Here is a 12214-nt window from a genome sequence, read left to right on the forward strand (position 1 = left end):
TTATCGAAAATAATTTCCGGAATGCTGGGGATTATCCCATATTAACTCTAACGTCACCTTAACATGACGTGATCCTTAGTACATTACGATGCTGGCTGCAGACTGATTGACCCCATGTACGCCCCTGACCTGGCCCAGTGTATATATCTGTTGACTGACCCCTGGCTTTGAGAAAGATTCGTGTGGTGCCTTGGGCAATGTTGTCACGTCAACATTGCTCTTATGTGCCTTGTCTTTACGAAGTAAAGACAAACAAGTTATTAGCAAAATTTGTGATAAAACATCACTCGTAACACATTACCCCAGGCTAAAATAATAATAATAATAATAATAATAATAATAATAATAATAATAATAATAATAATAATAATAATAATTATCATAATTATCAATAAATCTATGTAACACATAATGATATTACTATATTCCAATATCAGTAAATGTATGTAACCTGGTCCACACTTTTTTACCTTATACCATTCCAGCCACCACTACAGCCAAGAAACAGACAAACATCCCTGATCTTGCTTTTAAAAGTATCCAACTCTCTCCTCACACCTGAGCCTTTATAATATCGTCATCTCATTTATGTACTTAAAACTCACCATTCCTCCGTATCTCCCTCACACTGATGTTGCTAGACACACTTCAGAAATTGAGATTTCTCTTTTACCTCCATCCACATACTCTCAAGGGCGTGTGTTCCTATCCCCCCCTTTTAAATTCTCCTGGAACGAAATCCAATTCACTATTACAATCCATCTTACTGTCTCAGATTATATTCTCATTTCCTCTTTCCTCCATTAGTCATTCGTATGTTTTCTTTCTTAAAACTCACAAACAGTCTTGTTCAGAGGAATTTTCCCATCCCACTCACGGCATACTTCACTAATCCTATATCTACCATCAACATAACCTTCAAATCCATATAGAAGTTTGTATATCATAAGTTTCTTCCATCGTAGTGGCTAGTCTATGGACCTTCCGTCACTAGAACCCTTCCCCTTGCGTAGGTTGCTTTCGCAATTATGCCTGACTGACACCATACCTGACGGTCGGTTCTTTATGAACGATGACATCTCTTCGAGAAACAGATGCAGTGGAGCAGCAAGAGTCGTAAAAAAAAAAAAAAAAACATAAATAACCTAGGAAGATTCGAACCAGGAGCGTCCGAGGCACCAACGAGGGAATTCCAAAGCGTAAGACAGGAAAAGGCCTTGGGGAAATCCCCTAAGGGCATTCCCAGCCAGAGACACGGGAGGGCATGAACTTCTGGAGCACATCCGAGTGAGGACGGGAACCGACAGCTATTTAACCTAAAACACACACGCACACACACACACAAACACAAACACACAAAGAAAAAAAAAAAGGTGAAACCCAGTTTCAACAAAGGGGCACTCATAGAAAACACAGGGGCACCACTGAAAAAAAAAAAAAAAAAAGAAACCGTGCGAACATTTCGTCTATAACCATGAGCTACACGAGACGAGACACCATCGACACCTTTTCCATCGGCGACTCGGAAACGTCGGGGACGGCGGCGAACGAGTCGGCACCTAAACCGTGGCTGAGACTCCTGAAGAAGAACGCCCTCCAGGTCTTGGTCCTGACGGCTGTGGTGGCCGTGGTGGCGGGCACCACCATAGGCCTGGTGGGGTCGAGCCCGAGGGGAAATCATGTGACGCCTCCCGATCGCATCAGATGTCTTGAAAGTAAGTATTTTGCCTCAGTGTCTGTTTTCCGGTCTACCTGGAACACTTCATTAAGCCTCTAAATGTTTTTGTCTTGTATTATTGGCTAAACCTCCTGCTCCTGCTGGGGTTCATGCCCATGCACCAAATTGGCGTCCTAAACCATTCCAATCAGTTTAACGCATTGTCAAACTGCTTTTGTTGTGTCTAGAGTTAAGGGTTCGCATCTCGCTAATAACTGAAATAACTTTATTAAACACTAAAACTGATCTAGGGCTGAGTAAACACTAGGTATTGAATATCGCTACTACTTCTTTTTGTAGTAGTGATAAAATTCAAGAAAATTTAACAAAAAAGTTAAGACTTTGTTAAAAAAAAAAAAATAAATCCACCGTTTTCTATGACATTTCTGATTTGAATATAAGGAAAAAAATATTTATTTCGCATGCGCTGATAATCACGTGGAAAGTGGCGGGAAAAAAAAAAATGCTAGGAGATCCGATCCCTTGACCTAGGTCAGGTCAAAGACCAGGATATAATATCCAAAGTCGTTCTTTCGTGTTCAAGGGTCTCGTGCCATTGAGTTCAAGGGTCATGCCAGTGTGTTCAAGGTTATAACGATACCTCCCATCAAATAGCCTAGGCTGCAAGCAGTACGATCCACACCGTCATATTTCACAAAAAAAAAAGCAGTCAAATTCATTCTAAAACGGAGTCTGAGACTTTTCTCCCGGGACTGTATAAACGGAAAATTGTATCAACTTCTAACACCTTCCATATTCAAACGCCTCACTGAACCTTTGGTATAAAGGCTTGGGAAACGGTGCTTAAAGATCTGAATACTGTTAGAAAGAAAGAAAGATCTTATTTGATTGACGAAAGAAAATATTTCTCCCGAATTCTAGCATGGTCTCGAGGTGTTATCACTGATGGTTGACATGTTGCATCGGTGATTTGATAATATAGTAAACATTTTGACCCAGAAGACAAAGCCTGCTCTAAAATACCATATTCTTTTTAATGGCGCAACAAAGATGCAACCAACTCTTTACTAATTCACCTCTGAGAAAAAAGATATTACAAGAGTTGAAAACTATTCGATGGAGATCAATGGCAACTCCTCCAGTGGCATCATCAAATGGCAGCGCGTCTTCTCGTCTGATTTGAAAATGTATCTCTTTCTAATGGTCAACCACAGGGCAAGATGAATTGTTTGGGACTCATTTTCTCATTAAATGATACATCCAAAATGTACTTTTCTTCTAATGTTAAAGTTTACAAGAAGACAATAGCGATGAGAGTGTGAGAAACGAAGCTGAGGTGAGTGATCGTCAAAGGGAAATGATCGAAGATGTTAAAATCGCATGGTTCTGATTTTACATTTGTTCGGTGAATTCTCACAAAGTATGTATTTCTCACAACTTTCAGCCCTCGTGTTGGGAACTGATTCATCCTTCGAATGGCATATAACTGTTTAAAAAGATTATTTTGAAAAAAAAAATCATGTATACGTCTCAATAATTAAAATTAAAAGCACGATGGCGGCAGTTGGGTACGACAACATACCCCCACCAGACGAACGTTGCGGTGATACCTTCCCGTGGACCAAGGTCAAGCTATGGCAACAAGTCACACTCACCACCTTTGGACCGGGGGTTCTCTAACCGGTCTAATGGCGGCTATTGCCATAGTTCTGGCCATAGGTGGAGTATTTATTAACGATGTGAGTGCACAGGAGCCAGTCTTGCGACGCCATGCTATTGCATCTTGTCTACAGAATGCCTACGGTAAGAGATGTTCTTGGTGACCTGACTGGACATCGTGGAGATGATGAACTGATTAACTGGGTTTTATAACGCCTATCCGTCACCAGGATCATCAAGGCCCACAAATCTGTATAAAGACACGACTGCCATAGTTCTGAAGACCTTTTCTTAAAGTTCCGTAGAATGTAGGGTGTTTAGAGATGTTTTTTGGAGAGTGTAAGGTATGGTTTTGGAGAAGGTGGTGTTAAGGGGGCGAGTTGGAGGGGTGTATGGTGGAAGAGGGAGTTTTATAACTGTCACAACCCCCCCATGTGCTGCGAGTATGGTGACCTTAATCTTAAAGGAGATTATTATAAGTGGGAGGTGTGTCTAGTGCATCACACTAGTGGTAGTGTCTGGTGTGTATCTTACTTTGAACTGGTAAAAATCTTAATCTAGCTAGGGTACTGACCTTACTTCTCATTAACTAAACCGAACTTTTATTTCTGAGTCTCAGAAAAGGTCAGCATAGTTGCATTAGTTGCTGGTTCTAAATATCATATCAATACGTTGGGTTCTGAGACATGAAAAGAAAACGAGAGTGAACGATTTTATCCCGTAAAACGAAGGTGGTGTCGTTTGAACACATTACATAGCAGGGGTAAGGTTTCTAAGGCTAAACCTCCTACAAAAGACGCTACGACCCTTGAACGGGACGAGACGACCCTTGAGCACGACAGTACGACCCTTGAGGAATGACTATTCATTTGATTACATGTTCCTCTGACCACCTACCATATTGTCCCCCTCTCATGTAACTTTTGAATTATGCATCTTTCCCTTTCTTGCCCACAGAGTGGGTCTACGAGGGCAAATGCCCTTTCCAGTTTCCCCCTTTCTACTTTCACCCTATATCAGTGTCCTTCGCCTCCTTCCCCCAAGGGAGAAACCTATTCTATTTTTCCCTCCTTTTAATGGATTCTATTCTATCCATCTCTCTCCATCTATCTCATGCTATTCCCTTAACTATCTTTATTTACTTCTACTACCTGTATGTTCCAACCCCTTACAGAAGGGGTGAACATCAGCCAGTGTCTGGGGGTTGGGTGTGTCTGGGAACCAGAGCTAAACGCCCCCAGCTGTTTCTTCCCCCCGCCCTCCGTCCACGGGTACACCATCAAGACACCCCCAGAGAATCCAACCCCCGGAGTCACCCACGTCACCCTCGCTCTCAAAAACACCTCCGCCAGGGTGGTGGAGGACCTGAAGGAGGAGCTGCTGGTGGAGGTGACGGAGTACGGCGGAGACATCCTAAGGATCAAGGTCAGAGAAGAGAGAGAGAGAGAGAGAGAGAGAGAGAGAGAGAGAGAGAGAGAGAGAGAGAGAGAATAATACTAAGAATTTCACATCTTTTATGTATCAGTGATCAGATTTCAACAGATTATATATATATATATATATATATATATATATATATATATATATATATATATATATATATATATATTCCTATGAGTCCACGGGGAAAATGAAACACGAAAAGTTCCCAAGTGCACTTTCGTGTAATAATCACATCATCAGGGGAGACACAAGAGAGAAATATAACAGTCAGTTGATATACATCGAAGAGACGAAGCTAGGACGCCATTTGGTAAACATGTGATTGTCCAAAACATGTCTCTCCCCTGATGATGTGATTATTACACGAAAGTGCACTTGGGAACTTTTCGTGTTTCATTTTCCCCGTGGACTCATATGAATATTTTGATCACGCGCAAAATTGTGATCCTTTCCAATATATATATTTTATATATATATAGTTAAGGATCACAATTTTGCGCGTGATCATGTATGTTCCTATGAGTACACGAGGAAAATGAAACACGATAAGTTCCCAAGTGCACTTTCATGTAATAATCACATCATCAGGGTAGATACAGGAAATATAAGTCAACTGATATACAACGTAGAGACGTAGCTAGGACGCCATTTGGTAAACATGTGGTTGTCCAAGACAGACAATGAGCGTATCATAAACTTACTATGTGGACAAGAAGGGGAATCGTTTACAAATTTTGTCAACAATAAAGCTATCCAATTTGTATAGACTTTCACTAATATTAAGGTTATAATTCTTTGTGTATCTAAGAATAGAAGATTCAATGATATTTCTCGTAGTAATAGAGTTAGAGTTAATAACCGAGATGGCATTACTCCAGTCAATACAATGATCGTAGTTTTTAACGTGATTAAACAAAGCATTTGATTCTTGTGCTGTTCTTATACTATATTTATGTTGCTTAAGTCTAACAGAAAGATCCTTACCAGTCTGCCCAACATAAAACTTAACACAATTTCTACATGGCACTTTATAGATGCATCCAGGAGAATTTTCTAATGAGTTCCTGATTAAGATATTCTCTATGATATCATTGTCGCTGAAGACAACATTTACATTAAAGGATTTAAGCAACATGGGGGTTAAGTAAAATTATTATTAAAAGTAAGAACTAAAAGATTCTTGGTGTCAATGGAAAGTCTGCGTTCAACTCTATAAAACGATTTCTATGCTTACTTAAGGGATTTATCAATGAAAGATCTAGGGTACTTTAACATAGATCCAATAGAATACATCTTCTCAAACTCATCGTCAATAAACTTTGGACAGCAAATACGTAATACCCTCATTTCAATTTATATTCCTTAGAGCATTGCGTATTTGCAGTTCAGAGTTTATTGATGATGAGTTTGAGAAGATATATTCAATTGGATCTAAGTTAAAGCACCCTAGATCTTTCATTGATAAATCCCTAAGTTAGCAAAGAAATCATTTTATAGAACTGAACCCAAACCTCCCACTGACACCAAGAATCTTTTAGTTCTCCTTTTTGATAATAATTTTACATTACTTCCCATGCTGCTTAAATCCTTTAATGTAAATGTTGCCTTCAGCAACAATAATACTATAAAGAATATCTTAATCAGGAACTCACCAGAAAATTCTCCTGGATGCATCTATAAAGTGTTATGTAGAAATTGTGATATGTTTTATGTTGGGCAGACTGGTAAGGATCTTTCTGTAAGACTTAAGCAACATAAATATAGTATAAGAACGGGACAAGAATCAAATGCCTTGTTTAATCACGTTAAAAACTATGATCATTGTACTGACTGGAGTAATGCCATCTTAGTTATCAATTCTAACTCTATTACCGCGAGAAATATAACTGAATCTTCTATAATTAAATACACAAAGAATTATAATCTTAATATTAGTAATGGTCTATACAAATTACACAACATTATTGTATATAAAATTTGTAAAATGATAAGTTTATGAACGCTCGTTGTCTGTCTTGGACAAACGCATATTTACCAAACGGCGTCCTAGCTTCGTCTCTTCGATGTATATCTACTGACTGTCACATTTCTCTCTTGTGTCTCCCCTGATGATGTGATTATTACCCGAAAGTGCACTTGGGAACTTATCGTGTTTCATTTTCCCCGTGGACTCATAGGAATATCTTGATCACCCGCAATAATATATTATTATTATATTATTTTGCTTTGTCGCTGTCTCTCGCGTTAGCGAGGTAGCGCAAGGAAACAGACGAAAGAATGGCCCAACCCACCCACATACACATGTATATACATACACGTCCACACACGCAAATATACATACCTATACATCTCAAAGTATACATATATATACACACACAGACATATACATATATACACATGTACATAATTCATACTGTCTGCCTTTATTCATTCCCATCGCCACCCCGCCACACATGTAATAACAACCCCCCCTCTCCCCCTCATGTGCGCGAGGTAGCGCTACGAAGACAACAAAGGCCCCATTCGTTCACACTCAGTCTCTAGCTGTCATGTATAATGCACCGAAACCACAGCTCCCTTTCCCCATCCAGGCCCCACAGAACTTTCCATGGTTTACCTCAGACGCTTCACAAGCCCTAGTTCAATCCACTGACACCACGTCGACCCCGGTATACCACATCGTTCCAATTCACTCTATTCCTTGCACGCCTTTCACCCTCCTGCATGTTCAGGCCCCGATCACTCAAAATCTTTTTCACTCCATCTTTCCACCTCCAATTTGGTCTCCCACTTCTCCTCGTTCCCTCCACTTCTGACACATATATCCTCTTTGTCAATCTTTCCTCACTCGTTCTCTCCATGTGACCAGACCATTTCAAAACACCCTCTTCTGCTCTCTCAACCACACTCTTTTTATTACCACACACCTCTCTTACCTTTTCATTACTTACTCGATCAAACCACCTCACACCACATATTGTCCTCAAACATCTCATTTCCAGCACATCCACCCTCCTCCGCACAACTCTATCTATAGCCCACGTCTCGCAACCATATAACATTGTTGGAACCACTATTCCATCAAACATACCCATTTTTGCTTTGCAAGATAACGTTCTCGACTTCCATACATTTTTCATCGCTCCCTGAAATTTCGCCCCCTCCCCCAACCTATGATTCACTTCCGCTTCCATGGTTCCATCCGCTGCCAAATCCAATCCCAGATATCTAAAACACTTCACTTCCTCCACTTTTTCTCCATTCAAACTTACCTCCCAATAAACTTGTCCCTCAACCCTACTGTACCTAATAACCTTGCTCTTATTCACGTTTACTCTCACCTTTCTTCTTTCACACACTTTACCAAACTCAGTTACAAGCTTCTGCAGTTTCTCACATGAATCAGCCACCAGCGCTGTATCATCAGCGAACAACAACTGCTTCACTTCCCAAGCTCTCTCATCCACAACAGACTGCATACTTACCCCAATTTTCCAAAACTTTTGCATTCACCACCCTAACAACCCCAACCATAAACAAGTTAAACAACCATGGAGACATCACGCACCCAACCGCAAACCAACAGTCACTGAGAACCAATCACTTTCCTCTCTTCCTACAAGTACACATGCCTTACATCATCGATAAAAACTTTTCGCTGCTTCTAACAATATATATATATATATATATATATATATATATATATATATATAGTCTTTTTCTTTTAAACTATTCTGCATTTCCCGCGTTAGCGAGGTAGCGTTAAGAACAGAGGATTGGGCCTTTTTTTGGAATATCCTCACCTGGCCCCCTCTGTTCCTTCTTTTGGAAAATTAAAAAAAAAATATATATATATGGGTAAAACTGAAAGTTGATGGAGAGAGGTGGGTGATTATTGGTGCATATGCACCTGGGCATGAGAAGAAAGATCAAGAGAGGCAAGTGTTTTGGGAGCAGCTGAATGAGTGTCTTAGTGGTTTTGATGCACGAGATCGGGTCATAGTGATGGGTGATTTGAATGCAAAGGTGAGTAATGTGGCAGTTGAGGGAATAATTGGTATACATGGGGTGTTCAGTGTTGTAAATGGAAATGGTGAAGAGCTTATAGATTTATGTGCTGAAAAAGGACTGATGATTGGGAATACCTGGTTTAAAAAGCGAGATATACATAAGTATACTTATGTAAGTAGGAGAGATGGCCAGAGAGCGTTATTGGATTACGTGTTAATTGACAGGCGTGCGAAAGAGAGACTTTTGGATGTTAATGTGCTGAGAGGTGCAACTGGAGGGATGTCTGATCATTATCTTGTGGAGGCTAAGGTGAAGATTTGTATGGGTTTTCAGAAAAGAAGAGTGAATGTTGGGGTGAAGAGGGTGGTGAGAGTAAGTGAGCTTGAGAAGGAGACCTGTGTGAGGAAGTACCAGGAGAGACTGAGTACAGAATGGAAAAAGGTTAGAACAATGGAAGTAAGGGGAGTGGGGGAGGAATGGGATGTATTTAGGGAATCAGTGATGGATTGCGCAAAAGATGCTTGTGGCATGAGAAGAGTGGGAGGTGGGTTGATTAGAAAGGGTAGTGAGTGGTGGGATGAAGAAGTAAGAGTATTAGTGAAAGAGAAGAGAGAGGCATTTGGACGAATTTTGCAGGGAAAAAATGCAATTGAGTGAGGGATGTATAAAAGAAAGAGACAGGTCAAGAGAAAGGTGCAAGAGGTGAAAAAAAAAGGGCAAATGAGAGTTGGGGCGAGAGAGTATCATTAAATTTTAGGGAGAATAAAAAGATGTTCTGGAAGGAGGTAAATAAAGTGCGTAAGACAAGGGAGCAAATGGGAACTTCAGTGAAGGGCGCAAATGGGGAGGTGATAACAAGTAGTGGTGATGTGAGAAGGAGATGGAGTGAGTATTTTGAAGGTTTGTTGAATGTGTTTGATGATAGAGTGGCAGATATAGGGTGTTTTGGTCGAGGTGGTGTGCAAAGTGAGAGGGTTAGGGAAAATGATTTGGTAAACAGAGAAGAGGTAGTGAAAGCTTTGCGGAAGATGAAAGCCGGCAAGGCAGCAGGTTTGGATGGTATTGCAGTGGAATTTATTAAAAAAGGGGGTGACTGTATTGTTGACTGGTTGGTAAGGTTATTTAATGTATGTATGACTCATGGTGAGGTGCCTGAGGATTGGCGGAATGCGTGCATAGTGCCATTGTACAAAGGCAAAGGGGATAAGAGTGAGTGCTCAAATTACAGAGGTATAAGTTTGTTGAGTATTCCTGGTAAATTATATGGGAAGGTATTGATTGAGAGGGTGAAGGCATGTACAGAGCATCAGATTGGGGAAGAGCAGTGTGGTTTCAGAAGTGGTAGAGGATGTGTGGATCAGGTGTTTGCTTTAAAGAATGTATGTGAGAAATACTTAGAAAAGCAAATGGATTTGTATGTAGCATTTATGGATCTGGAGAAGGCATATGATAGAGTTGATAGAGATGCTCTGTGGAAGGTATTAAGAATATATGGTGTGGGAGGAAAGTTGTTAGAAGCAGTGAAAAGTTTTTATCGAGGATGTAAGGCATGTGTACGTGTAGGAAGAGAGGAAAGTGATTGGTTCTCAGTGAATGTAGGTTTGCGGCAGGGGTGTGTGATGTCTCCATGGTTGTTTAATTTGTTTATGGATGGGGTTGTTAGGGAGGTAAATGCAAGAGTTTTGGAAAGAGGGGCAAGTATGAAGTCTGTTGGGGATGAGAGAGCTTGGGAAGTGAGTCAGTTGTTGTTCGCTGATGATACAGCGCTGGTGGCTGATTCATGTGAGAAACTGCAGAAGCTGGTGACTGAGTTTGGAAAAGTGTGTGGAAGAAGAAAGTTAAGAGTAAATGTGAATAAGAGCAAGGTTATTAGGTACAGTAGGGTTGAGGGTCAAGTCAATTGGGAGGTGAGTTTGAATGGAGAAAAACTGGAGGAAGTGAAGTGTTTTAGATATCTGGGAGTGGATCTGGCAGCGGATGGAACCATGGAAGCGGAAGTGGATCATAGGGTGGGGGAGGGGGCGAAAATCCTGGGGGCCTTGAAGAATGTGTGGAAGTCGAGAACATTATCTCGGAAAGCAAAAATGGGTATGTTTGAAGGAATAGTGGTTCCAACAATGTTGTATGGTTGCGAGGCGTGGGCTATGGATAGAGTTGTGCGCAGGAGGATGGATGTGCTGGAAATGAGATGTTTGAGGACAATGTGTGGTGTGAGGTGGTTTGATCGAGTGAGTAACGTAAGGGTAAGAGAGATGTGTGGAAATAAAAAGAGCGTGGTTGAGAAAGCAGAAGAGGGTGTTTTGAAGTGGTTTGGGCACATGGAGAGGATGAGTGAGGAAAGATTGACCAAGAGGATATATGTGTCGGAGGTGGAGGGAACAAGGAGAAGAGGGAGACCAAATTGGAGGTGGAAAGATGGAGTGAAAAAGATTTTGTGTGATCGGGGCCTGAACATGCAGGAGGGTGAAAGGAGGGCAAGGAATAGAGTGAATTGGAGCGATGTGGTATACCGGGGTTGACGTGCTGTCAGTGGATTGAAGCAAGGCATGTGAAGCGTCTGGGGTAAACCATGGAAAGCTGTGTAGGTATGTATATTTGCGTGTGTGGACGTATGTATATACATGTGTATGGGGGGGGGGGGGGGGTTGGGCCATTTCTTTCGTCTGTTTCCTTGCGCTACCTCGCAAACGCGGGAGACAGCGACAAAGTATAATAAAAAATAATAATAAATATATATATATATATATATATATATATATATATATATATATATATATATATATATATATATATACAGTACACTATTCAAGTTGATAGCACGGCCCTGGTATCGTAATCCACACACCCTGGTATCGTAATCCAAGATCTGAGAAATAACATTATCATTATCATTAACAGTGACAAGATATCAGAACCTACACCACCAGTATCATTAACAATGACAGTGCATCAAAGTCTGCACGATCGTGATAATTAATGATATCAAGAAATGCACCATCAACACGCGTCAGTAATACTATACTAGACCCTCTAAGTGTGAGAATGACATGATAAGCAGTGATATCGGATCCAATATACAGGGCATCATACACTGTGATATCGGTAACCAGAGAGACTGATATCTAGCTATCAACTGACAATCCATGGTGAGATATCAAAGTTTAATAGGCAAGATATCAAAGTTTAATAAGGGATGAAGACAAATGAAATAATAGTGGATGGTGTACCTCCCTGTTTCCCCACAGGTAACGGTACCAGGAGAGGCTAGGTACGAGGTACCAGTACCCCTGCAACTGCCCGAGGTACAAGGCGCCTCGAGCAATTCAAGATACAACGTCTCCTTCGGCGCCGTCGGCAGCGACTTCGCCCTCGTCGTCAGAAGGGCAGAGACGGGTGCTATCTTGTGAGTATAAATCACTCACT

General features: G+C 40.9%; 1 protein-coding gene across 3 annotated transcripts in view; it reads left to right on the plus strand.

Moving 5' to 3' along the window:
- Nucleotides 1-1336: 1336 nt before the first annotated feature.
- The window catches only part of LOC139756360 (maltase-glucoamylase-like), a 70762-nt gene continuing 59884 nt past the window's right edge, over nucleotides 1337-12214 (plus strand). For 2 of the 3 annotated variants that reach the window (XM_071675729.1, XM_071675740.1), the window contains exons 1-3: nucleotides 1337-1715; nucleotides 4512-4762; nucleotides 12037-12194. In XM_071675729.1, coding sequence (XP_071531830.1) covers nucleotides 1475-1715; nucleotides 4512-4762; nucleotides 12037-12194 — 650 coding nt within the window. In that variant the 5' untranslated portion in view covers nucleotides 1337-1474. Of the gene's footprint in view, nucleotides 1716-3295; nucleotides 3482-4511; nucleotides 4763-12036; nucleotides 12195-12214 lie in introns of those variants that run through there. The other variant, XM_071675748.1, reaches the window with a different exon arrangement.

This window comes from Panulirus ornatus, chromosome 2 (genome assembly GCF_036320965.1).
Source record: "Panulirus ornatus isolate Po-2019 chromosome 2, ASM3632096v1, whole genome shotgun sequence".
Taxonomy (NCBI): Eukaryota; Metazoa; Arthropoda; class Malacostraca; order Decapoda; family Palinuridae; genus Panulirus; species Panulirus ornatus.